Source organism: Podarcis liolepis (assembly GCF_965112155.1).
Source record: "Podarcis liolepis genome assembly, chromosome: 9".
Lineage (NCBI taxonomy): Eukaryota > Metazoa > Chordata > Lepidosauria > Squamata > Lacertidae > Podarcis > Podarcis liolepis.
Window position 1 is genome coordinate 3,889,707 of NC_139564.1, and position 23,661 is coordinate 3,913,367.

Below are 23,661 nucleotides of genomic sequence, written 5' to 3' on the forward strand. Positions count from 1 at the left end.
TAGCTGCTGCCAGGTAGGAGAAGAATAGCCAGGTGTGGTGTGTGACAGCTGAGCTGGTTGGAAGCTGGATACACAGAGACCTCCTTGCTCTGTGCTGGATCCACAGCTGTGACTAATGGAGAAGCAAGATCTGTGTTTAATAATAATAATAATAATAATTTATTTATACCCTGCCAATCTGGTTGGGTTTCCCCAGCCACTCTGGGCGGCTTCCAACTGAATATTAAAAAGCAATGCAGCACCAGACATTAAAAACTTCCCTAAACAGGGCTGCCTTCAGATGTCATCTAAAAGCCTGGTAGTTGTTGTTCTCTTTGACATCTGGTGAGAGGGCGGGTGCCACCACCGAGAAGGCTCTCCCACCAGATGTGCTCAGAAACGTACTGGGAGCCAATGTAGGTCTTTCAAGACCGGTGTTATGTGGTCTCGGCGGCCGCTCCTAGTCACGAGTCTAGCTGCCGCATTCTGGATTAGTTGTAGTTTCTGGGTCACCTTCAAAGGTAGCCCCACACAGAGCGCATTGCAGTAGTCCAAGCGGGAGATAACCAGAGCATGCACCACTCTGGCGAGGCAGTCCGCAGGCAGATAGGATATCAGCCTGCGTACCAGATGGAGCTGGTAAACAGCTGCCCTGGACACAGAATTGACCTGCGCCTCCATGGGCTGCTGTGAGTCCAAAATGGCTCCCAGGCTGCGCACCTGGTCCTTCAGGGGCACAGTTGCCCCATTCAGGACCAGAGAGTCCTCCACACCTGCCCACCTCCTGTTCCCCAAAAACAGTACTTCTGTCTTGTCAGGATTCAACCTCAATCTGTTAGCCACCATCCATCCTCCAACCGCCTCCAGACACTCACACAGGACCTTCACCAGCTTCACTGGTTCTGATTTGAAAGAGAGGTAGAGCTGGGTATCATCCGCATATTGATGGACACCCAGCCCAAAGCCCCTGATGATCTCTCCCAGCAGCTGCATGTAGATATTAAAAATCATGGGGGAGAGGACGGAACCCTGAGGCACCCCATAAGTGAGAGCCCAGGGGTCTGAACACTCATCCCCCACCACCACTTTCTGAACACGGTCCAGGAGGAAGGAGCAGAACCACTGTATGACAGTGCCTCCAGCTCCCAGCCCCTCAAGACGGTCCAGAAGGATGTTATGGTCAATGGTATCAAACACCGTTGAGAGATCCAGCAGAACTAGGAAACAGCTCTCACCTTTGTCCCTAGCCCGCCGGAGATCATCGACCAGCGCGACCAAGGCAGTTTCAGTCCCATGTTAGAGCCTCTCCATCTTACGCCCAGGTTGTCTGTACGTGAAAATAAAACCATGTATCCTAAATCTACCACTGTCTCCGCTGACCTTCATTCCAAGGAAACAGAACCCTGAGTAACTGCTGGAACCCCGGAAGTTGCTCACCTTTCAGAGATTAGGTAGGCATGCAACAATCCACATCCTTGGGCGGAAGCCGCAGTGTGCTACTTGGCAGCTCTGCTGACTTTCCCGGTGCCAGATTCCCACCCAGAAGGCTGTCCTCTGACCTCCAGGCTCCAAACCTCTTAGCCTGCAGTCTGCAGCTAACCTGTGGCCCCGAGAGAGCTCCAGGAGTCCAGCGGCTGCAGCATCTTGGTCAAGGCACCATTGCTTGGCGGGAGACCCTGGACCGCACCTGCCCCGGGAGCTCCCATTGTGAAGCAGAGGACAAAGCCGCCACCCACCTGTGAGGTCATCAAACAGGCAACCAATTGGAAGCTAAGAGTCACTCTAAGCAGAGAGCCTGGGTCCTGCAGGTGCCTCTGGGAAGCTCAGAACATGAGCGCAAATGCTTCTGTGCTGCTAGGAGCAGGTGCAATAGGAACAGACCTTAGTGGCACATACACAGCAGAAGGAGGACATTCGGTCTTGAGAACACGACAAGAGCCTGCAGGATCAGGCCAATGGCCCATCTAGTCCAGCATCCTGTTCTCACAATGGACAATTCTTTTTTTAAAAAAAAGCTTTTTATTTGTGTTTCATTTAATACAAACAAACAAAATACAGTAAAATTCAACAATTGTTTACCCACATTCTTTCCCCACACTCTGCTGAGCATTGACTTCCTTCCCTCCCTTCAACAGGTTTTCTTATGTCAGTTACTTTTCCACCGTTTCTTGTTGTATCCAGTCCTATCTACATCGTAAGATTTATTTCAGTCCTGCCAGAGTCTTCAAATTTCTACAGTTATTATTTATGTACTCCATAAATTTACTCCGGTCTTTTTGGAATTTTGCTTCCTCCTGATTTTGGATTCTACAGGTCAGTTTTGCTAGTTCCGCATAATCAACCATCTTCATCTGCCACTCCTCTATTGTTGGTAACTCTGGTACTTTCCATTTTTGAGCTAACAAAGTTCCTCACAGTGGACAATTCAATGCTTCTTCATGGAGGAGAGGGCTATTGATGGCTACCTACAAATGCAACCCAAAAGAACCCACAAGCAAACAAAGAGCAGGCAATATCCCCACCCCCAAAAAGGTGACTAGTGCTATAGTTCTAGAAAAAGAGGCGCCAGAACTCACCAGCAACACCTCTCTTGTTCTCTTATAATGGCAATGGCGCCCACCTGAGAGGCGCCAGAACTGAGTTCCGGCTGAGAAGAAGGCCTGCCCTCAGTCAATAAAACAAACCGAAGAACACCATTTTTAAAAATTAGAAGCAGGCCTTGCAGGTGCCTGAGGGCACTGTGTTGCTCATAGGCACCACATTAGGGGTCAGGTATGGGACGCGGGTGGAGCTGTGGGTTAAACCACAGAGCCTAGGACTTCCAATCAGAAGGTTGGTGGTTCAAATCCCTGCAACGGGGTGAGCTCCCGTTGCTCGGTCCCTGCTCCTGCCCACCTAGCAGTTCGAAAGCACAGCAAAGTGCAAGTACATAAATAGGTACCACTCCGGCGGGAAGATAAACGGCGTTTCTGTGCGCTGCTCTGGTTTGCCAGAAGCGGCTTAGTCATGCTGGCCACATGACCCGGAAGCTGTACGCCGGCTCCCTTGGCCAGTAAAGCGAGATAAGCACTGCAACCCCAGAGTCGGTCATGACTGGACCTAATGGTCAGGGGTCCCTTTACCTTTATCTTACTGGGCAAGATGAACAGAGGAATATAGAAACTGTCATGGACTGGCTGAATGCAGAGGAGCAGTGGGAGGCACCAGCTGAGGAACCCCCGAGGGAAGAAGGCTCAGAACCTGGAGGTTGGTGGTGGGACGATCAGAGGTCAGAGGGAGAAGATTGGGGTGAGGAGGCATCGGAAGCTGAGGAGGTAACAGGGCTTAGTGAGCTGGGAGAGTCTGTGGCAGAGAGCAGCCCAGACTCAGAGGCAGAAAATAAAGCAGGCCAGGAGAGGAGGGGGCCAAGAGGCAGAGATGGTGCAGAGTCACGGGTGTCACCCCCTCCTGCCGAGAAAAGCTCCCCTCTCCGCTTGTCCCCCAGGACCAGAAGAGGGCTGAAACAGGAAGAGCAGGGGTAGGGTGCACACAGGCGCAGTCTCTGAATGCTTGGGGAAAGCTCTGGAGAAGAGGAGACCTAGGCGGCTGTTGGCAGGCGAGGACTTTCAGGTTCGTGGGACAAGACCTGCTGGGGATGAACGGCTGCGCTCATTAGGCCTGACACTCAACCAAGTCTGCAGAGATCCTGTTTTTTGCTAATGGTACCTTGGGTTAAGAACTTAATTCATTCTGGAGGTCCGTTCTTAACCTGAAACTGTTCTTAAACTGAAGCACCACTTTAGCTAATGGGGCCTCCTGCTGCTGCCGCCACGTGATTTCTGTTCTCATCCTGAAGCAAAGTTCTTAACCCAAGGTATTATTTCTGGGTTAGCGGAGTCTGTAACCTGAAGCGTCTGTAACCTGAAGCATCTGTAACCCGAGGTACCCCTGTAAAGAGTTAACTTAGGGTTACCAGATGTCCCCAGATTTGCAAATCTGTCCCCAGGAAACATGGCAGTGGCAGCCTCAGCAGCCCGGAGCCAGCCTGGTAGCCCAATTGGCTCTGGCTGGCTTCAGGAGCTGCTCACTCCCGCCGCCACTGCCAAAGGGGAACCAGGGACATCCGGTGGTACAGATCTCCTGCCCCCTTCCCTTTTTGTTTTGACAGATTGGGGAAGGCTCGGGAGTCACTGGCAGGCAGGTGCTGCCCAGGGGGGGGTGCAAGGCACATGGTTTCTCTGCCAGGCAAGGTGCAAAGCCTTTCTTTCACACCCTGTGAAACATAAATGCGCAGAGTTTTTTAAAAACTGGGCAATAGCCACCCACCCATGACTCCTGAGCCTCCACTGATCAGTTAAAACAAAGGAGGAAGGGGGCAGGAGATTGGGGGAGGCTCAGGCGTCACAGACGGGCAGTGCCCAGTTTTTTATAAACTCTGCGCATTTCTGTTTCACAGGGTGTGAAAGAAGGGCTTTGCACCTTTATACAAAATGCATGTGTGCTTGGGCCCAGGGTCTTTTGCCTCACCATCCGCACTACAGTGGTACCTCAGGTTACAGGTGCTTCAGGTTACCGACTCCGCTAACCCAGAAATAATACCTCGGGTTAAGAACTTTAGGATGAGAACAGAAATTGTGCAGCAGCGGCACAGCAGCAGCAGGAGGCCCCATTAGCTAAAGCGGTGCTTTAGATTAAGAACAGTTTCAGGTTAAGAACGGACCTCCGGAACGAATTAAGTTCTTAACCCAAGGTACCACTATACTGACTCCCTGTTGCTACTCAGTTAAAAAAAAAAAAGGTGTCCCTAGATTCATTGGAAAAAATCTGGTAACTGTAAGTTAACGCCAACTTTGAACAGTGTGATTTACTGCCAGAGGGCTCTTAGACAGTTCCAGACAGGAAAATTCACTCAAGGGGGGCATGGTGAAGGACTGGCAAGAGGGTGTGACCTTTGGAGAGTCCCATGGGCCAGGTGCAAAGGTTTTGGGGGGGGGCTCATCTGTCCCATCCCCTCCATGGATCACTGCCTTGCTGTGGCGAAGGGGCTTGAATAACTCAGAGAAGCTATGAGCTATGCCATGCAGGGCCACCCAAGATGGACAGGTCATAGTGGAGAGTTTAGACCAAGCGTGATCCACCTGGAGCAGGAACCGGCAAGCCACTCCAGTATCCCTGCCAAGAAAACTCCATGGACAAAGACAACAGTTTGACCAAACTGCAGGAGGCAGTGGAAGACAGGAGTGCCTGGCGTGCTCTGGTCCAGGGGGTCATGAAGAGTCGGACACGACTAAAAGCCTAAACAACAGCATCTGGCCCATGGACCTGAGCCTCTAAATTCCCAGCACAACAGCCCGGCCCACCTGCCAAAGAGCGGCTCTACACAGGACCAATGTTTCCAAGCTCTCCCTTTATTCGTGGTTGCTCCTCTCAAGAGCAGCTCCTTTCACTGAGGAAGAAGATCAAGGGCAGGATGAAGACGAGGTTGCAGAAGATCAGCCCAACACGGACCAGGAAGTAAGCGACCGCCAAGGACATCACCAGATCCTCGATCCCCTGGACGTAAAGGTGGAAGGACGTCTGCTCGGCTCTCTCCCCTGCGGCCCCCTGGCACAAGGCATGCCCCGTCCTCAGGTTCTCGGAAGATGCAGCGCCCATTATGGTGTTTGCCCTGAGGACAGAAGGGAGAAGCAAGCGGGACTATTTGCAAAGTGGCTGGAAGCAAAAGAGACCCACTCTGAAATAAGGGAGTGGTTCAAGGTGTGGGCAGGGCGTGGGTGGCGCTGCGGGTTAAACCACAGAGCTTAGGGCTTGCCGATCAGAAGGTCGGCGTTTCGAATCCCCGTGACGGAGTGAGCTCCCGTTGCTCGGTCCCTGCTCCTGCCAACCTAGCAGTTCAAAAGCACATCAAAGTGCAAGTAGATAAGTAGGTACCGCTCCGGTGGGAAGGTAAATGGCGTTTCCGTGTGCTGCTCTGGTTCGCCAGAAGCGGCTTAGTCATGCTAGCCACATGACCCGGAAGCCCTACACTGGCTCCCTCGGACAGTAAAGCGAGATGAGCGCCGCAACCCCAGAGTCAGCCATAACTGGACCTACTGGTCAGGGGTCCCTTTACCTTTACCTTTAAGCATGTCTTTGTAACTGAATTACCATTTTAAGCCTGCCAGAACAAAGCTGCTGTATCTGTTATTCTGCAGCAGAAACTTTGAGTGAATGTTATTGTTTTACCTTTTACAAGACTGTTTGTGTGGTTGTTGTTTTAAGAGGAGGAAAAGGGAGGAAACACCAGGAGAATCCAATCTGCCTTAAAGAATCCTGGATTACTTAAACTAAAAGGCTAGGACTAGCCTATCTGAGCTTCCTTTTAAGCTGCAAAGGAATGGCACTCTGCTGAACTCACAAACGAGAAGAAGGAAGGATAAGAGCTAATAAATAAATCTTCTCCCAGCATCTGTTCACATCCCTACACAAGGCAGGTCTCTAAGGAATATCGAAGAGTGCAAGTTTGTAAATGAAAATTAAAATACAACAAAAATGGAATAAACTGGCAGGGGCATGCGAGCTTCCAGGTTGTGCCTAATGTGGATGTACCAGCTAACAGGGGAAGAGGGAGCAGAAAGGAAACTAGAGGTGGTCTAATGCAGTCCACTCATCAGTTAAGCTCTGGGGAATGGACTTTGCTCTAAGTCTGCTTTCTACTGGGTCAAGTTCTGGGCACCACAATTTAACAAGGATGTTGACAGGCTGGAAGGTGTGCAGAGGAGGGAGACCAAGATGATCAAAGGTCTAGAAACCAAGCCTTTGGAGGAAGGATCACAGGAGTTGGGTATGTTTAGCCTGGAGAAGAGGATGTGGGATGTGATACATAGATAGCAGTCAAGTACAACACTCCTTGTTTTCCTAGAGTGGACTTGCAGAGGGATGCTTGCTCCAGTCAGTAGAAAACTTCCTGTTTCCTCCTGACTGGGACATACTTCCTCTTGCATGTGACTAGAGGTGGGCGTGACCTTACCTGTCCAGGTAACGAAAAGGACAAGCAACAGCTCTTTTTAGCTAGAGATGCTCTGTTGGCTTTCAGCTTTCAGCCAACAAAGAAACTATCTCCATATGGGATTGACTCACATGTATGTCTATATCTGTAACTAAGTCTGCCTTCAGGGGTCCATCTGTGAACTAAATGTGTGAGTAAACTTATTTTATAATACTTTACACAATATTGTGTCGTGTCTATTCTTTAAAGGGAGAGAAAAGGGGATTACCAGGAGTGCTATATTGAGAAGCTTAAACAAGCTTGCAACAAGCGAACCGCTGTGTGTTTAAAAGGGGAATGCACTCTGCTAAGTAAAGGGACTTGCTAACGCAAGTTATGAAGGATATTATTAAACAATATATCCTCTCCTGCCTCCCTGAACATTCCCACAGAGAGTGAGAGAAGATCTGAGAGCAGTCTTCAAATATCAGAAGGGCTGCCACATGAAGGATGGAGCAAGCTAGTTTTCTGCTGCTCCAGAGGGGAGGCCCCAAAACACTTGATTCAAATTACAAGATTGCAGATTCCGACTGAACATTAGGAAGAACTTTCTGGTGGCAAGAGTTGTTGGGCAGTGGGACAGACGAGCACAGAAGATGGTGGACTCTCCTTCCTTGGAGGTTGAATGACCATCTGTCTGGGGCTCTCTAGCTAAGAATCCTGTATAGCTGGGGTTGGACTAGATGACCCTGGGCGTCCCTTCCAACTCGTCTGTCCCACTGCCCAACAACTCTTGCCACCAGAAAGTTCTTAAAAGAATCTCCTTGCATTTGGCAAGACGCTCCCCTCCCTCTTCCCCTTCCAACTTACCCAGAGATGACGTTGGAGACGACAAACCCCATGGGCAGGATCAGGAAGAGGCAGGAGAAATAAATGGCCGTCTGGATGAGGAAGTGGAGAGCCGCCAGGAGCAGGAGAACGTTCAGGAGCCGCTCAAGTTTGGGGAAGGAGCCTGCTTGGAGGACGGCATCGCCCGCTCCCTGGGCGTGGGGAGGGTTGGAAAGAGGCTGCAGAAGCATCGTGGTGTTACCTGCATGGAAGCAGAAGCAGGAACGAGAGAGGGAGCCAATGACGGGCCTTCAGGTCAGGACTTCTCATCGAACTGTAAAGTGGGAAGGGACCCAACTCCCTGCAAGGCAAAAATCCCACCAGTGGTGCTCTGAAGGTTAAGCGCAAGTGATGTGGCAGGGGGCACATTCAACTGTGTTTGCATTTAAAGGCTGATCAATCAAATTTGCACTTTCTGAAACAAGGTTGGGAAGCAGAACACAGCCATCCGCTCAAGTTCGCATTTATCTGAATTTTGCAAGGCAGTTATCCAACATTTGGAAAAAAACACACACCACGCATTGGGTAAAAGTGTGCATGAAAATGAATATATTCAGGAAAGTAAGTGGTACCTCGGGTTAAGTACTTAATTCGTTCCGGAGGTCCGTTCTTAACCTGAAACTGTTCTTAACCTGAAGCACCACTTCAGCTAATGGGGCCTCCTGCTGCTGCCGCGCCGCCGGAGCACGATTTCTGTTCTCATCCTGAAGCAAAGTTCTTAACCCGAGGTACTATTTCTGGGTTAGCGGAGTCTGTAAGCTGACGCGTATGTAACCTGAAGCATATGTAACCCGAGGTACCACAGTACTGTACAAAATTGCATTCCGCTGGGAGAAATTGCTTGGGGAAGTATGTACCGTAGCCAAAATTGCATACAAATATGTTTATCTGGAAAAACTGGCAATAGAATGCTGAAGAATTTTCAAGAGGATTAAAAAAAGATCTCAGGAAACATTTCCTGGAGTTTTATGAAGAAAAATCTTCAGGGGATGGGGGATGGACAAAACTTTGAAAATGGTATAGGTGCGATATATTCTGAACAAAAAGCTAAATTGATAGTAAACAATATGGTTACAGAAGAGTTTAAAATAGAGAAAGGGACACGACAAGGTTGCCCAATTTCCCCATTGCTTTTTATTTCAGTCCTGGAGGTTTTGCTAAATATGATTAGAAGGGACCATTTGATTCAAGGTATTCAGGTCAGAGTTAAACAATATAAACTTAAAGCTTTTGCAGATGATCTCGTTATGACATTACAGGAGCCGATATCCAGCACTAAGAGGGCCCTAGAAGTAATCCAGGATTTTGGTCAAGTGGCAGGCTTTAAATTGAACAAATTGAAAACTAAGGTTTTGGAGAAAAATTTGACTCCGATAGAGAAAGAGAGGTTTCAGAAAGAGACAGACTTAACATTAGTAAAGAAGGTAAAAAAAAAAAAAGAAGGTAAAATACCTGGGGGTGAATATGACATCCAAGAATGTGAACCTATTTAAAGACAACTATGAGAAATGCTGGTCAGAGGTGAAAAAAGATCTAGAAATTTGGATGAATCTGAAGCTTTCCTTGCTGGGTCGAATTGCTGTTATTAAGATGAATGTATTGCTGAGAATGTTATTCTTATTTCAATCATTGCAAATTATTGATAAGATGGACTGTTTCAAGAAGTGGCAAAGAGATATATCTAGATTTGTCTGGCAGGGCAAAAAGCACGAAATGCCATTTACCTTCCCGCTGGAGCGGTACCTATTTATCTACTTGCACTTTGACGTGCTTTCGAACTGCTAGGTAGGCAGGAGCAGGGACCGAGCAACGGGAGCTCACCCTGTCGTGGGGATTCGAACCGCCGACCTTCTGATCGGCAAGTTCTAGGCTCTGTGGTTTAACCCACAGCACCACCCACGTCCTTGGGAGATATGATAGCCATCTTCAAATATCTAAAGGGCCATCACATGGAAGATGGAGCAAGCTTGTTTTGCTCTGCTCCAGAGGGCAGGATCTGAACCAATTCAAGTTATAAGAAAGGCGATTCTAACTAAACACCAGGAATAACTTTCTGACGGTAAGAGCTGCTCAGCAGTGGAATAGACTCCCTTTGGGGGATTATGGACTCTCCTTCCTTGGAGGTTTCTAAGCAGAGGTTGAGTGGCCATCTGTCAGGGGTGCTTTAGCTGAGATTCCTGAGATTGCAGCGGGTTGGACTAGATGACCCTCAAGGTCCCTTCCAACTCTACAATGATTCTATGATCCTGCCCACCTGTAGGCTCCGTGTTTCAAAGAAGGACTTCAGAAGGATGGCTCCTCATCACCTCCAAGGCTCACCTCCCAGTCCGTGCAGATTTTGGCCATTCAGCTGGACACTCACATTATTTCCGGCACTAAAGATGGTCCTGTGCCCCTGCTCTCTTTCCCCCACCCCACCAACCCCCAACCACGCTCCCCTTCTGACCGCTGGGCTGCTGCCTGGCTGCTCCCCTCAGCAATCCATCCCACTGAGGTCACAAACAGAACCAGCTTGGCTCATCTGCATAAAAGGCAAGTGTGGTCACTTTTTGGTCTGACCGCAGCTCCTCTGGCTTTCAGTGCGGCTTGCAGAAAATCAAGCAAACATACTTATTTATTTGTCTGTTCTATACCATCTATGTGCTGCTGGATTGTAAAAACTAAAATGAAACCTTGCAGCAGTTTACCCCCCCCCCAAAAAAAAAGAGGAGAAAATAATGTACAATTATCCATAGTAAGAAAAATCAACAATGGAAAACTTTTTAAAAATTAAAACACTGATAGACTGAAAACTGATTGAAATCCACAGCAAAGCTTTCTCTATCACATTTGCGCAAAACCCAGGAAGCTTGCACAAGCTAACACTGATATTAGACTACGTTTCGTCTTTATTTAGCCTTCTTCCTGATGTGTTTATGGAGGTGTTATATAACAACAAACATTCCTCCTTGTTGGCTTGCGATCTGTGGACACATTTCACGGATAACCATTCCTTCATCCCACACTTTTCAATTGTCAAGGTGGGGGTTGGAATCAGGGGTTGATCTACACACGGGGGACCCCACTATAAATAAGTCAGAAATTAGATCGTTATAACAAAAGAGGGGGGAACCTATCAGGAATTGTGTATAAAAATTTCCTGCTCACTTGTGCCATCTGGTGTTGCATGTTTATAGCGCATTCAGATCGTCATTTCTTTACTAATGTAGCTGAGTCCCCGGTCAACAATAATTCACAAGGTGTCAGTGAAGATGATGACTTTATTCAAAGAAACAAAACAGCTCAAGATTAGTTAGCGCAGCAACACTTCCCATCAGATCTTACCCCAGTCCCTTCCCAAACAATCTGAGGCTCCTTTATCTTGTCCATCTTTGCTCCGCCCTCTTCATACCTCTTTGGGTTCTGGGAGACCAGTGGGGAGTGGAACTGGTCACCGCAGGAGGGGGAAGACCCCCTGGCTTCTTCAGCTCATAGGGCTGCCATATTTTGAAGAGCAAAAAAGAGGACACATTTGCCAACTTCTACTTTTAACTATGGATGACGACTCTCATTTTAAATACCCCTGCTATATGTAGGCTATAGAAGCTGTGATGTATTGCTGGTAGCAATGTTCTTAACTTTCAACAAAATAATAATAATAATAATAATAATAATAATAATAATAATAATAATAATAATAATACATATTGCTCCTTCACTTGCCACATGAAAGTACCTTGGTGAAAATAAGTGTGCACAGAACAATGTATTAAACTGTTTAACATGTACATATGGGCTCTCTTTAAGGGCAGGGGGGTGTTAACTCTTGCCCTCCCAGACACCTCCTCGAAGATCTTGTAACTGAGCCAGCATCCTTTGACTTCAGCCACAAGAGAAGGGATTTTTACAGGATGGAGATGCTTTAAGATGTTGCTCTGTTGTGATTCTCTGCTGCAGACTAGCTTAGCCGGGTGCCTTAGATCTGAGTCTAATGCACTAGACAATTTTTCTTGGGTTACTGTAAACAAAACAAAACAACCTGGACATTTTGCCAAATTTTATAAATCCACCCGGAGAGAAATTTTAATCCTCTAAAAGAGGACGAGTCCTGGGAAAAGAGGACTTATTGCAACCCTCAGCAGCCTGCCTCCACTTTGCGTGTTGGCCCCCCTCCTCTTTAGCCTCTGCTTCTGCCCCTGGTTCTGGACTGCTCTCTGCCACAGCCTCTTCCTGCTCACTAAACCTTGTTGCCTCTTCAGCTTCTGACACCTCCACTTCCCATTCTGCTCCCTCTTCTCCCTCTGACCATTGTCATCCCACCACCAATCCCCTGGCTCTGAGCCTTCTTCCCTTGGGGGTTCCCTAGCTGGTGTCTATGCCCACGCCCACCCCCTGTGTCTAACCAGTCCATGACATCAATACATTGATCTATCACTTTCCAAACTACAAGTCTGCTTTTTCGAAGCAGGTAAATAAAAAGTGGATTTGCTTGAATCCACTTTAATTGCACAGATCTGAAGTTCATATATACAGTTCAATTCCTTCTGCAAAACACCAGCAATGTGTCTAGTGCCACCTTCAGATGGTTAAAAGGATACGTTGAACTGGGCTGAAATGTGGAAGACGCATGCAGCTCTGTTGCCATCTTGTGTCCATAAGGGGGGAAAGCACAAATAGCAAAAATAACCCCAAACCCCACAAATCCTTAATTAGAGCTGTCAAGCTTCTGTAAAAGTGGATTCACTCTGTCTTGGGCACCAGGTACATTTTCTTCCCCCCATGATCAGACTTGGGAGAAACCAGTTTTGCAAGGTTCAAGCAAAGGCAGGCTATTTTCCAGGGGTGTTTCATCTGTATCACTAGGCGAAAGGTCCTGAAATCCCACATTTTCCAAATCCGTTTGGTGCATTGGAATGGGAAACTAGCAAATGCCCCTCTTACATATGGAAAGTGGGTTGTCTGCTGGTCTCCCACTCCTTTGCACAGGGACCACACATTCTGCCTCTTTGCATTTTGGATCAGCAGATGCATTGCTCATTTTAAAAAAACCTGCCCATGGATCCTTCGCAAGCAGCTCACAAAACCCACAGACACTTCTCCTGCTATTATATATATTATATATTTATTCATACCCCACCTTTTGGTGACACTGTGGTCTAAACCAGAGAGCCTACGGCTTGCCGATCAGAAGGTTGGCAGTTCGAATCCCTGCGACGGGGTGAGCTCCCATTTCTCGGTCCCTGCTCTTGCCAACCTAGCAGTTCAAAAGCACGTCAAAGTGCAAGTAGATAAATAGGTACCGCTCCGTCAGGAAGGTAAACGGCGTTTCCGTGCACTGCTCTGGTTCGCCAGAAGCGGCTTAGTCCTGCTGGCCACATAACCCGGAAGCTGTACACCGGCTCCCTCGGCCAGTAAAGCAAGATGAGCGCCGCAACCCCAGAGTCGGCCACGACTGGACCTAATGGTCAGGGGTCCCTTTACCTTTACCTAATATAGTAGACAGATAATATAAGGATTTATACAATTTTACAGTATGCAGAGAACAAAATGTGTTGAGAAATCAGAGAGAGGAGCTGAGAGAAGTCTTGTGAGGCGAGGGTTCGTTGGGGAGGTGGGAAATAATGAAGATGATATGTTTTGAAATTTTGTTATGTTGAAATTGTTAATAATTTTTTTTTGTAATAATAATAAGCACTAAGGGGCCGAAGAGCTTCGTTTCCTTCCCCTTCAGTAACACAGACACAGGAGCCAATGATGGCTACGAACATAGATGGCTTTAAAAGAATCTTGGACAAATTCATGGAGGAGAAGTCTATCAATGTCTGCTAGCCAAGAGGGCTATCTTCTGCCTCCACAGCAGCAAATGCTTCCAGATACCAATTGCTGGAAACCACAGGAGAGAAGAAGCCTCTTGTTTTTGGACCCTGCTTACCTGTTTCCCACAGGCACCTGGGCAGCTGTTGTAAGAGGGAGGATGCGGGACTTAGATGGGCCCTTGGCCTGTTCCAACAGCCAGACTCTTTTAATGGAACCTCCAGGTCCAAATCAGTCTATCTGGATTCCTAGGTTCTTCGGGGTATTTGGCCACTGTGAAAACAGGATGCTGGCCTAGAAGGGTCCTTCGCTTGGTCCAGCAGGTTCTGCTTATATATTCCTAAGGACCTGAAAAATGAAGAACTTCTCTCTCGCCTCTGAAGAGGGCTCCATTACCAAATCCTGGAAAACTTTCAATCTCAGTCATCTGGACTGCTTGTACTTCAGCGTTTGCCAGATTTCGCTCCTTGAAAAGGTCTCTCATAAACTAAAAGTATCTAAAGTGAAGAGTTCAAATGAGTGCTATTTGGCTGCGTGGCACAATTTCGTTTCTTATACAAATATTGAGGCACACAGTCGCTCAGTCTCAACGGTATAAGCAAACGCCTGGTTCATTTAAGATTTTATAGAATGTATACTTGTAATTAGGGATGCGGGTGGTGCTGTGGGTTAAACCACTGAGCCTAGGGCTTGCCGATCAAAAGGTCCCCACGATGGGGTGAGCTCCTGTTGCTCGGTCCCTTCTCCTGCCAACCTAGCAGTTTGAAAGTACCTCAAAGTGCAAGTAGATAAATAGGTACCACTCCAGCGGGAAGCTAAACGGCGTTTCCATGCTCTGCTCTGGTTCGCCAGAAGTGGCTTAGTCATGCTGGCCACATGATCCAGAAGCTGTACGCCGGCTCCCTTGGCCAATAAAGTGAAATGAGCGCCGCAACCCCAGAGTCGGCCACGACTGGACCTAATGCTCAGGGGTCCCTTTAATTTTAGCTTTTATACTTGTAATAATGATGGCGCTCACTGGTGGAGAAAACTTTTAGTTGTACATATATTTGCAATCAAGCATTTTTTTTAATGAAATGAATAATAAAGCAATAAGATAGATGGGACCAGGCTATTTCCCTGGCCCACCAAACTTAACCTGCCAGCCCCCAGACCCTTCCCCATTCACCCTCATGGAGCAGCCTCCGCTGGACGGCTTTAGACAGACAGCACTACAGACTCTGGCAACTCACATTTCGCAAAGCGCCGTGTATTCAAATTCACCCTTTATTGAGCTGGAGATTGCAGGAAGGAGGTTGCTGCTCTCAATGTCTCCTCTCCCTCAAAGATGAAGGCCAAAGGCGCGAGGAGGAAGAAGTAGAAGAGGAAGAGGGAGCTGTAGGAGAGGAAGTAGAGGAACCCCAAACACACCACGATGTCCAGGAACTCCTCAAAGCGGGCAAATAGGTCCATGGCAGGGAAGGCGGCAGGGGGCAGCTTCTCCCAAGGTGTCGTGGCGTCCCTGGAGGTGGAGAGATCAGAGAGGAGGCTGGAGTGAGAAGCCTGCGATAGCGCCTCAGGCTCTGGGCATAACACCGCAGGAGGAGCAGGAAGACCAGGAGTCTGGGAAGAAAGACCCCTGGATCACAGCAGTCAGGGCTGGCTCAAGAAATCTTGGTGCCTGAGGCGAAGGAGAAAATGGTATGTCCCAACACACACACACTCCTGCTATTCAGGGGTAGACTGCCCCTGAACGTGGAAGCTCTATTTCTTCCCTTTTGGCTCACCAACCTCGCAGAGTGAGGCTCACGCCCTATTCATATCTTAAATGTGTCCTTAAGACAGGATTTGTGAGGAAAGAGACAATGGGGAGGTTTCCCACTTTGACCTTGCAGAGAAAACATTTGCTCAGTTTGGGAATCAAAATGGTTTCAGGTCGGCCTTCCTGTGCTTGGTTGGTACACTTATGAACATTTAACATATGTCTAAGACCTCAAAATTCCTATCACAATCACACTGCCCACCAGTCTGCCTCGGAGAGCTTTGGACCCTCACCCAGCCCTTGCAGGATGCATGCACAAGTTGCAGTTTTCAGCCCGTATCGGGGCAGAATTCTCATCATTTCCTTCCTGGCGTGCACATAGCCAGTGGCGTAGCGTGGGTTGTCAGCACCCGGGGCAAGGCAAGTAATTTGCGCCCCCTAACCCGTGGATTTGCGCCCCCTAACCCTAACCCCCAGATGTTGCGCCCGGTGCGGCCGGCCCCCCTGCACCCCCCACACTACACCGCAGCACATAGCATCCTGCCACCCGCTTACAAATCCCCACACTTCAAGCTGAATACAGCGGTACCTCGGGTTAAGAACTTAATTCATTCTGGAGGTCTGTTCTTAACCTGAAGCTGTTCTTAACCTGAGGTACCACTTTAGCTAATGGGGCTTCCTGCTGCTGCCACCGCGTGATTTCTGTTCTCATCCTGAAGCAAAGTTCTTTACCCGAGGTACTATTTCTGGGTTAGTGGAGTCTGTAACCTGAAGCGTCTGTAACCTGAAGCGTCTGTGATGCTGTATTGTTTTTAATATTCAGTTGGAAGCTGCCCAGAGTAGCCGGGGAAACCCAGCCAGAAGGGCGGGGTATAAATAAATTATTATTATTATTATTATTATTATTATTATTATTATTATTATTAACCCAAGGTGCCACTGTACAACCCAAAGCCTGACTTCAGGGATCATACTGTGAACTAAATATAAGGAAACTTCTTGTTACTTTCAAAGAAAGACTGCTGTGTCTTTATTCTTTTGAGAGGGATCATAGACTCACAGAATCATAGAATCATAGAGTTGGAAGAGACCACAAGGGCCATCGTGTCCAACCCCCTGCCAAGCAGGAAACACCATCAGAGCACTCCTGACATATGGTTGTCAAGCCTCTGCTTAAAGACCTCCAAAAAAGGAGACTCCACCACACTCCTTGGCAGCAAATTCCACTGTCAAACAGCTCTTACTGTCAGGAAGTTCTTCCTAATGTTTAGGTGGAATCTTCTTTCTTGTAGTTTGGATCCATTGCTCCGTGTCCGCTTCTCTGGAGCAGCAGAAAACAACCTTTCTCCCTCCTCTGTGTGACATCCTTTTATATATTTGAACATGGCTATCATATCACCCCTTAACCTCCTCTTCTCCAGGCTAAACATGCCCAGCTCCCTTAGCCATTTCTCATAAGGCATCGTTTCCAGGCCTTTGACCATTTTGGTTGCCCTCCTCTGGACACGTTCCAGTTTGTCAGTGTCCTTCTTGAACTGTGGTGCCCAGAACTGGACACAGTACTCCAGGTGAGGTCTGACCAGAGCAGAATACAGTGGCACTATTACTTCCCTTGATCTAGATGCTATACTCCTATTGATGCAGCCCAGAATTGCATTGGCTTTTTTAGCTGCCGCGTCACACTGTTGGCTCATGTCAAGTTTGTGGTCAACCAAGACTCCTAGATCCTTTTCACATGTACTGCTCTCAAGCCAGGTGTCCCCCATCTTGTATTTGTGCCTCTCATTTTTTTTGCCCAAGTGCAATACTTTACATTTCTCCCTGTTAAAGTTCATCTTGTTTGTTTTGGCCCAGTTCTCTAATCTGTCAAGGTCGTTTTGAAGTGTGATCCTGTCCTCTGGGATGTTAGCCACCCCTCCCAGTTTGGTGTCATCTGCAAATTTGATCAGGATGCCCTTGAGTCCATCATCCAAGTCGTTGATAAAGATGTTGAATAAGACCGGGCCCAAGACAGAACCCTGTGGCACCCCACTAGTCACTCTTCTCCAGGATGAAGAGGAACCATTGATGAGCACCCTTTGGGTTCGGTCAGTCAGCCAGTTACAAATTCACTGAGTGGTAGCATAGTCAAGACCGCATTTTACCAGCTTCTTTACAAGAATATAAGAGTCAAAAGGGGACTTACCAGGAATAATCCAACCTGGGCAAGCCAGACTGGATTGCTTAACTAAAGAGATTCAAACGAACCTGCAAGCTAGCTTCCTGCTATATTGAGGGGAATCTGCTCTGCTACATGACTCACTAGCGTGAGTGAGGAAAGATAACATTTAATCAATGTATCCTCTCCTACTTTACACAACATTCCCACAGGAACTCCCTGCCTATCGAAATCAGGCAGGTGCCTTGGCTGTACTCATTTCAGCACCTGCAAAAAGCCCTTTTGTTTAAGCCAGCCTACCCAGAAGTTAAGAGAGTTGGTGCTGTGAGTTGTGATCTATTTCTTGTCTGCTGATATTTCACCTTTTCGACTGTTTTAGATTATTGCTGTCGATTTTTCTTATTGATAGTTTTATTCATAGGGTTGTAGAGTTGGATGGGACCCCAAGAGTAATCTAGTCCAGCCCCCTGAAATGCAGAGCTGTCCCAAGTTGGGCTCTGAGAGGAATAATTCAAGTTGCTTTTTGATTGCCTTTTCAGAATAAATGTTGCTCTTATTTATTGCGCTTGGAGACAGGGAATAAATATTCATGTTTTGATTAAATTGGGTGTGCCTGCTTTTTCGGGCCACCCAATTGGAAGTGTATATTCTCAGTAACATATTGCTGTTTCACCAATTTTACCCAGAATTTATTTTAAAAGGTCCTGGGATTTTAAATCTTAGGAACCAGTGTTTTACTTCTCGTAGGCTTAAACCACCAACCTTCTGGTTAACAGCACTAACCCATCGGAACCAAACCTGTCTTATTCTTTTACCTTTTCTTTTTTTTGTAAACCGCTTTAAGGTTTTTATTTTATTTTTATTTACAACTAAGCGGCATATAAATTTTGCGAAATAAATTAGTAGGGGGGCATCTAAAGCTATGGTTTCCCCAGTAGTGGTATATGGAAGTGAGAGCTGGACCATAAAGAAGGCTGATCGCCGAAGAATTGATGCTTTTGAATTATGGTGCTGGAGGAGACTCTTGAGAGTCCCGTGGACTGCAAGAAGATCAAACCTCTCCATTCTTAAGGAAATCAGCCCTGAGTGCTCACTGGAAGGACAGATCCTGAAGCTGAGGCTCCAATACTTTGGCCACCTCATGAGAAGAGAAGACTCCCTGGAAACGACCCAGAGGGCTCCCCGTGCTTCGGGCGACAGGCTGCCGCCCCAAGCCTCCCGCACCCGGTGGGACCTCCTGCCGGGCGCGCGAGGCTTGCAGGCATTCGCCCCATAAGACGCACCCCGATTTCCCCTTCATTTTTGGAGGGGAAAAAGTGCGTCTTATGGGGCGAAAAATACGGTAAATATAAGGAAACTTCTTGTTACTTTCAAAGAAAGACTGCTGTGTCTTTATTCTTTTGAGGGGGATCATAGAATCATAGAATCCTAGAGTTGGAAGAGACCACAAGGGCCATCGAGTCCAACCCCCTGCCAAGCAGGAAACACCATCAGAGCACTCCTGACATATGGTTGTCAAGCCTCTGCTTAAAGACCTCCAAAGTAGGAGACTCCACCACACTCCTTGGCAGCAAATTCCACTGTCAAACAGCTCTTACTGTCAGGAAGTTCTTCCTAATGTTTAGGTGGAATCTTCTTTCTTGTAGTTTGAATCCATTGCTCCGTGCCCGCTTCTCTGGAGCAGCAGAAAACAACCTTTCTCCCTCCTCTATGTGACATCCTTTTATATATTTGAACATGGCTATCATATCACCCCTTAACCTCCTCTTCTCCAGGCTAAACATGCCCAGCTCCCTTAGCCGTTCCTCATAAGGCATCGTTTCCAGGCCTTTGACCATTTTGGTTGCCCTCCTCTGGACACGTTCCAGTTTGTCAGTGTCCTTCTTGAACTGTGGTGCCCAGAACTGGACACAGTACTCCAGGTGAGATCTGACCAGAGCAGAATACAGTGGCACTATTACTTCCCTTGATCTAGATGCTATACTCCTATTGATGCAGCCCAGAATTGCATTGGCTTTTTTAGCATCACACTGTTGGCTCATGTCAAGTTTGTGGTCAACCAAGACTCCTAGATCCTTTTCACATGTACTACTCTCAAGCCAGGTGCCCCCATCTTGTATTTTTGCCTCTCATTTTTTTTGCCCGAGTGCAATACTTTACATTTCTCCCTGTTAAAATTCATCTTGTTTGTTTTGGCCCAGTTCTCTAATCTGTCAAAGTCGTTTTGAAGTGTGATCCTGTCCTCTGGGGTGTTAGCCACCCCTCCCAGTTTGGTGTCATCTGCAAATTTGATCAGGATGCCCTTGAGTCCATCATCCAAGTCGTTGATAAAGATGTTGAATAAGACCGGGCCCAAGACAGAACCCTGTGGCATCCCACTAGTCACTCTTCTGCAGGATGAAGAGGAACCATTGATGAGCACCCTTTGGGTTCGGTCAGTCATCCAGTTACAAATCCACTGAGTGGTAGCATAGTCAAGACCGCATTTTACCAGCTTCTTTACAAGAATATAAGAGTCAAAAGGGGATTTACCAGGAATAATCCAACCTGGGCAAGCCAGACTGGATTGCTTAACTAAAGAGATTCAAACGAACCTGCAAGCTAGCTTCCTGCTATATTGAGGGGAATCTGCTCTGCTACATGACTCACTAGCGTGAGTGAGGAAAGATAACATTTAATCAATGTATCCTCTCCTACTTTACACAACATTCCCACAGGAACTCCCTGCCTATCGAAATCAGGCAGGTGCCTTGGCTGTACTCATTTCAGCACCTGCAAAAAGCCCTTTTGTTTAAGCCAGCCTACCCAGAAGTTAAGAAAGTTGGTGCTGTGAGTTGTGATCTATTTCTAGTCTGCTGATATTTCACCTTTGCGACTGTTTTAGATTATTGCTGTCGATTTTTCTTATTGATAGTTTTATTCATAGGGTTGTAGAGTTGGATGGGACCCCAAGAGTAATCTAGTCCAGCCCCTGAAATGCAGAGCTGTCCCAGGTTGGGCTCTGAGAGGAATAATTCAAATTGCTTTTTGATTGCCTTTTCAGAATAAATGTTGCTCTTATTTATTGCGCTTGGAGACAGGGAATAAATATTCATGTTTTGATTAAATTGGGTGTGCCTGCTTTTTCGGGTCACCCACTTGGAAGTGTATATTCTCAATAACATATTGCTGTTTCACCATTTTTACCCAGAATTTATTTTAAAAGGTCCTGGGAATTTAAATCTTAGGAACCAGTGCTTTACTTCTCATAGGCTTAGGACAGATCCTGAAGCTGAGGCTCCAATACTTTGGCTACCTCATGAGAAAAGAAGACTCCCTGGAAACGACCCTGATGCTGGGAAACACAGAGGGCACAAGGAGAAGGGGACGACAGAGGACTAGATGGTGGGACAGTGTTCTGGAAGCTACCAGCATGAGTTTGACCAAACTGCGGGTGGCAGTGGAAGACAGGAGTGCCTGGCGTGCTCTGGTCCATGGGGCCACGAAGAGTCGGACACGACTAAACAACTAAACAACAACAAATACAAAGAGGGCATCTAAACGCGTGCAGAGTGCTTTTGACTCTCCGCCTGCTAGCTGCAGCTTGCTCTAAAATATTTGCAGTTAGGATCTGTGGGCCTGCCTAGCACCCAGGGCTTACCTCCTTCAGAAACTGGGCATCTTCTCTGTGCCTTCCTTAACTCCTGCACCGCCAAGTTGGCCTCATGCCCACTCCTTCATCACCCCCTCCTTTCCTTAGGTTTTGTTGCCTTTATTTTAAGGGTGCCAGAGCAGGTTCTGGGTGGCTCCCACAGAGATGATGCACTGAGTTGCTTTGAGCAGAGGATAGTTCAGCATTTGCACCCCTCTCCACCTTCCGGGCTTCATAGAGCAGAAAAGACCCCGCAGTAAGACCAGATTTGGCATAAACAAGCCAAGCTGAGCATCAGCCGCACCCAGGATTCCCTGGCAGGGGCTGCCTGTTCTGTGAACCTTCCCCTTGAAACATGACTGCATTGGGTGGGGAGTCTGCCTCTGATGTCATAAACTGGAGGAATTGCATCATGGGCAACGCATCTCCACTTCTGTCCTTAAAAAGACAGGTTTGGTTTGGACTCAGGAAGAACGTCCCTGGCTCGGCCTGTGATGCAGGACAATCCCCCAAATCTTTTTTCTTTCTCTGAAAGTGTTCGTGTCAGGGGGTGTTTTGCTAGGAGAAGCAAAACTCTGATCCTAAACCTCCTTTGCTTTGCACAGGGCGGAAACGAAGCTTTATTTTACTCTGGTCAAAGACCCAGTTTGGCACACCCAGGCTGGGAGCCTCAATGGTGGCCCTCTGGAGGCTTCGCTCAGGGCAATTGTGGGAATGTTCAGGGATGCAGGAGAAGGATATATTGTCTGATTATAGCCTTTCCAACTCGTGTTAACATGGTCACAATTTATTTATTTTTTAAAAGTGATATTTATTGAAATTTTACAAACAATAAAAAGTTTCAAAGTTTAAACATAAAAAATAAGAACAAAGAAGAACCCTAATAAAAGAAAAAAGAGCTACAAAAATACAAACACAAAACACGTGAAAAATGCAAAATAGAAAACAGTTAAAAAGAAGGGGGGGAAAGAAAGAAATCAATATTTTCATATCTTATACTTCATTTACTAGTTTCCTGACCTCCTCACACCTCCCTTTTTGTATTCCAGTTCAGATATTTAATTCAGCAAGTCCTTACCCTCTATCATTTGTCCTTGCTCAGCATCTTAACCTATTATAAATATATATTTTCCACCATTATCAATCCATATTTACATATTCTTGTTAATCTTTTTACCAATACCACTTGTTTTCAATCCAACATCCCTTTAACATTCATTAATTTTACAGTATTTCTGCAAGTAGTCTTTAAATTTTTTCCATTCTTCTTCCACCGCCTCTTCTCCCTGATCTCGGATTCTGCCAGTCATTTCTGCCAATTCCATGTAGTCCATCAAACATGGTCACAATTTAGCAGAGTAACATTCCCCTTTTTCAAACTCACAGCGGATGCATTTGCTCAGGCTCGCTAAAGCCTTATAATAACTGTTCTGGTATTTTCCCCTTATTCCCTCATAAAAGATAAGACACAACACAGTCTTCTATAAAAGTATAAAATGAGTTTACTCACATTCTGTTCACAATCGGATCCCAGAAGGCAGACTTAGCTTAGAAAAGTAACATACACCTGGAAACTATCTCATAAGGAGACAGTCCCTTTGTCCCCTCTTGGCTGGAGGCCAAGAGAGCATCTTTGGCTAAGCAGATGTTGCTTCTTCAATGCATGTAGTCAAAAAGAGAGAGGTGACTGTCCTGCCCTGTGCTTTTGTTGTTACCTGCACAGGTGAGGCCATGCCCACCTCTAGTCCCATGCAGAGAAAGTCTGTCCCAGCCCAGAAGGAAACGAACATTCCTTCCATGGCTGGACAAACATTCCTCCCCATGTGTAAACATGTTCACTCTAGGAATGTTGTACTTGACTACTCTTGTGTTTCACATCCCACAGCAATCACCCAGGATATCTTCAGGAGAAGAAGAGTCTCAGGAGTAGTCACCACACAAATCCAGAGTCCCTGACTGGCGCCTTGTACGCCTCCTTCTGGCAACTCCTGCAGCCAAGCTGGTGCCCATCGTATTGTTCTGCTTTCCTTTGGACCCTGCCTTCTCCAGGATGTCCCCATTTTCATTGGAGGAATGTTGGTGGGTATGGGCTTCTGTTTGAAGACAGTTGTTTGGAGAGATTCGGAGAGGAACATGAGAGGCAGAGGAGACTGCAGAGAGAGGGAGATGGAGTAAAAACGATGCTCAAAATCTTATCAAAAACCACACAGTTCTAAGCTTAAAAAATGTTTAAGTATAACTTTATGAAAAATACAGAAGTTTTTCTACTAGGGATAACAGACATAGGTATAGCAAGAGAAGATAAGAAAATATTCCTCTATGCCACAGGAGCGGCAAGGATCCTAATTGCTAAAAACTGGGGGGGGAGGTGGAACTCTGCCAACAAAAAAGGAATGGCAAGACAAACTGTTAGAGTATATTGAACTGGCTAGATTAACAGAGGCAATTAGAGATCACACTAGACAAGAGTTTCAAAAAGCATGGGGGAAATGCAGAGAATACTTCACAAAACAGTACCCTAAAAT

General features: G+C 46.9%; 1 protein-coding gene and 2 long non-coding RNA genes across 3 annotated transcripts; all 3 read right to left on the bottom strand.

The window, feature by feature from the left end:
* LOC310686006 lies at positions 1-1,678 on the bottom strand. The gene is made up of 3 exons (XR_014515631.1): positions 1,417-1,678; positions 1,215-1,306; positions 1-112 (listed from the first exon to the last, which is right to left on the bottom strand). It is a non-coding gene; the product is annotated as an uncharacterized lncRNA (long non-coding RNA).
* Positions 1,679-5,346: 3,668 nt separating this feature from the next.
* Positions 5,347-10,254, bottom strand: LOC310685975 (uncharacterized protein). Its single transcript, XM_083459134.1, has 3 exons — positions 10,133-10,254; positions 7,796-8,015; positions 5,347-5,626 (listed from the first exon to the last, which is right to left on the bottom strand). Exons 2-3 carry the CDS (start codon positions 8,002-8,004, stop codon positions 5,386-5,388), a joined length of 450 nt encoding a protein of 149 aa, XP_083315260.1. The 5' UTR covers positions 8,005-8,015; positions 10,133-10,254; the 3' UTR covers positions 5,347-5,385.
* Positions 10,255-14,854: 4,600 nt separating this feature from the next.
* On the bottom strand, positions 14,855-21,508 carry LOC310686004. Its single transcript, XR_014515629.1, has 2 exons — positions 21,146-21,508; positions 14,855-15,107 (listed from the first exon to the last, which is right to left on the bottom strand). It is a non-coding gene; the product is annotated as an uncharacterized lncRNA (long non-coding RNA).
* Between the last annotated feature and the right edge of the window lie 2,153 nt (positions 21,509-23,661).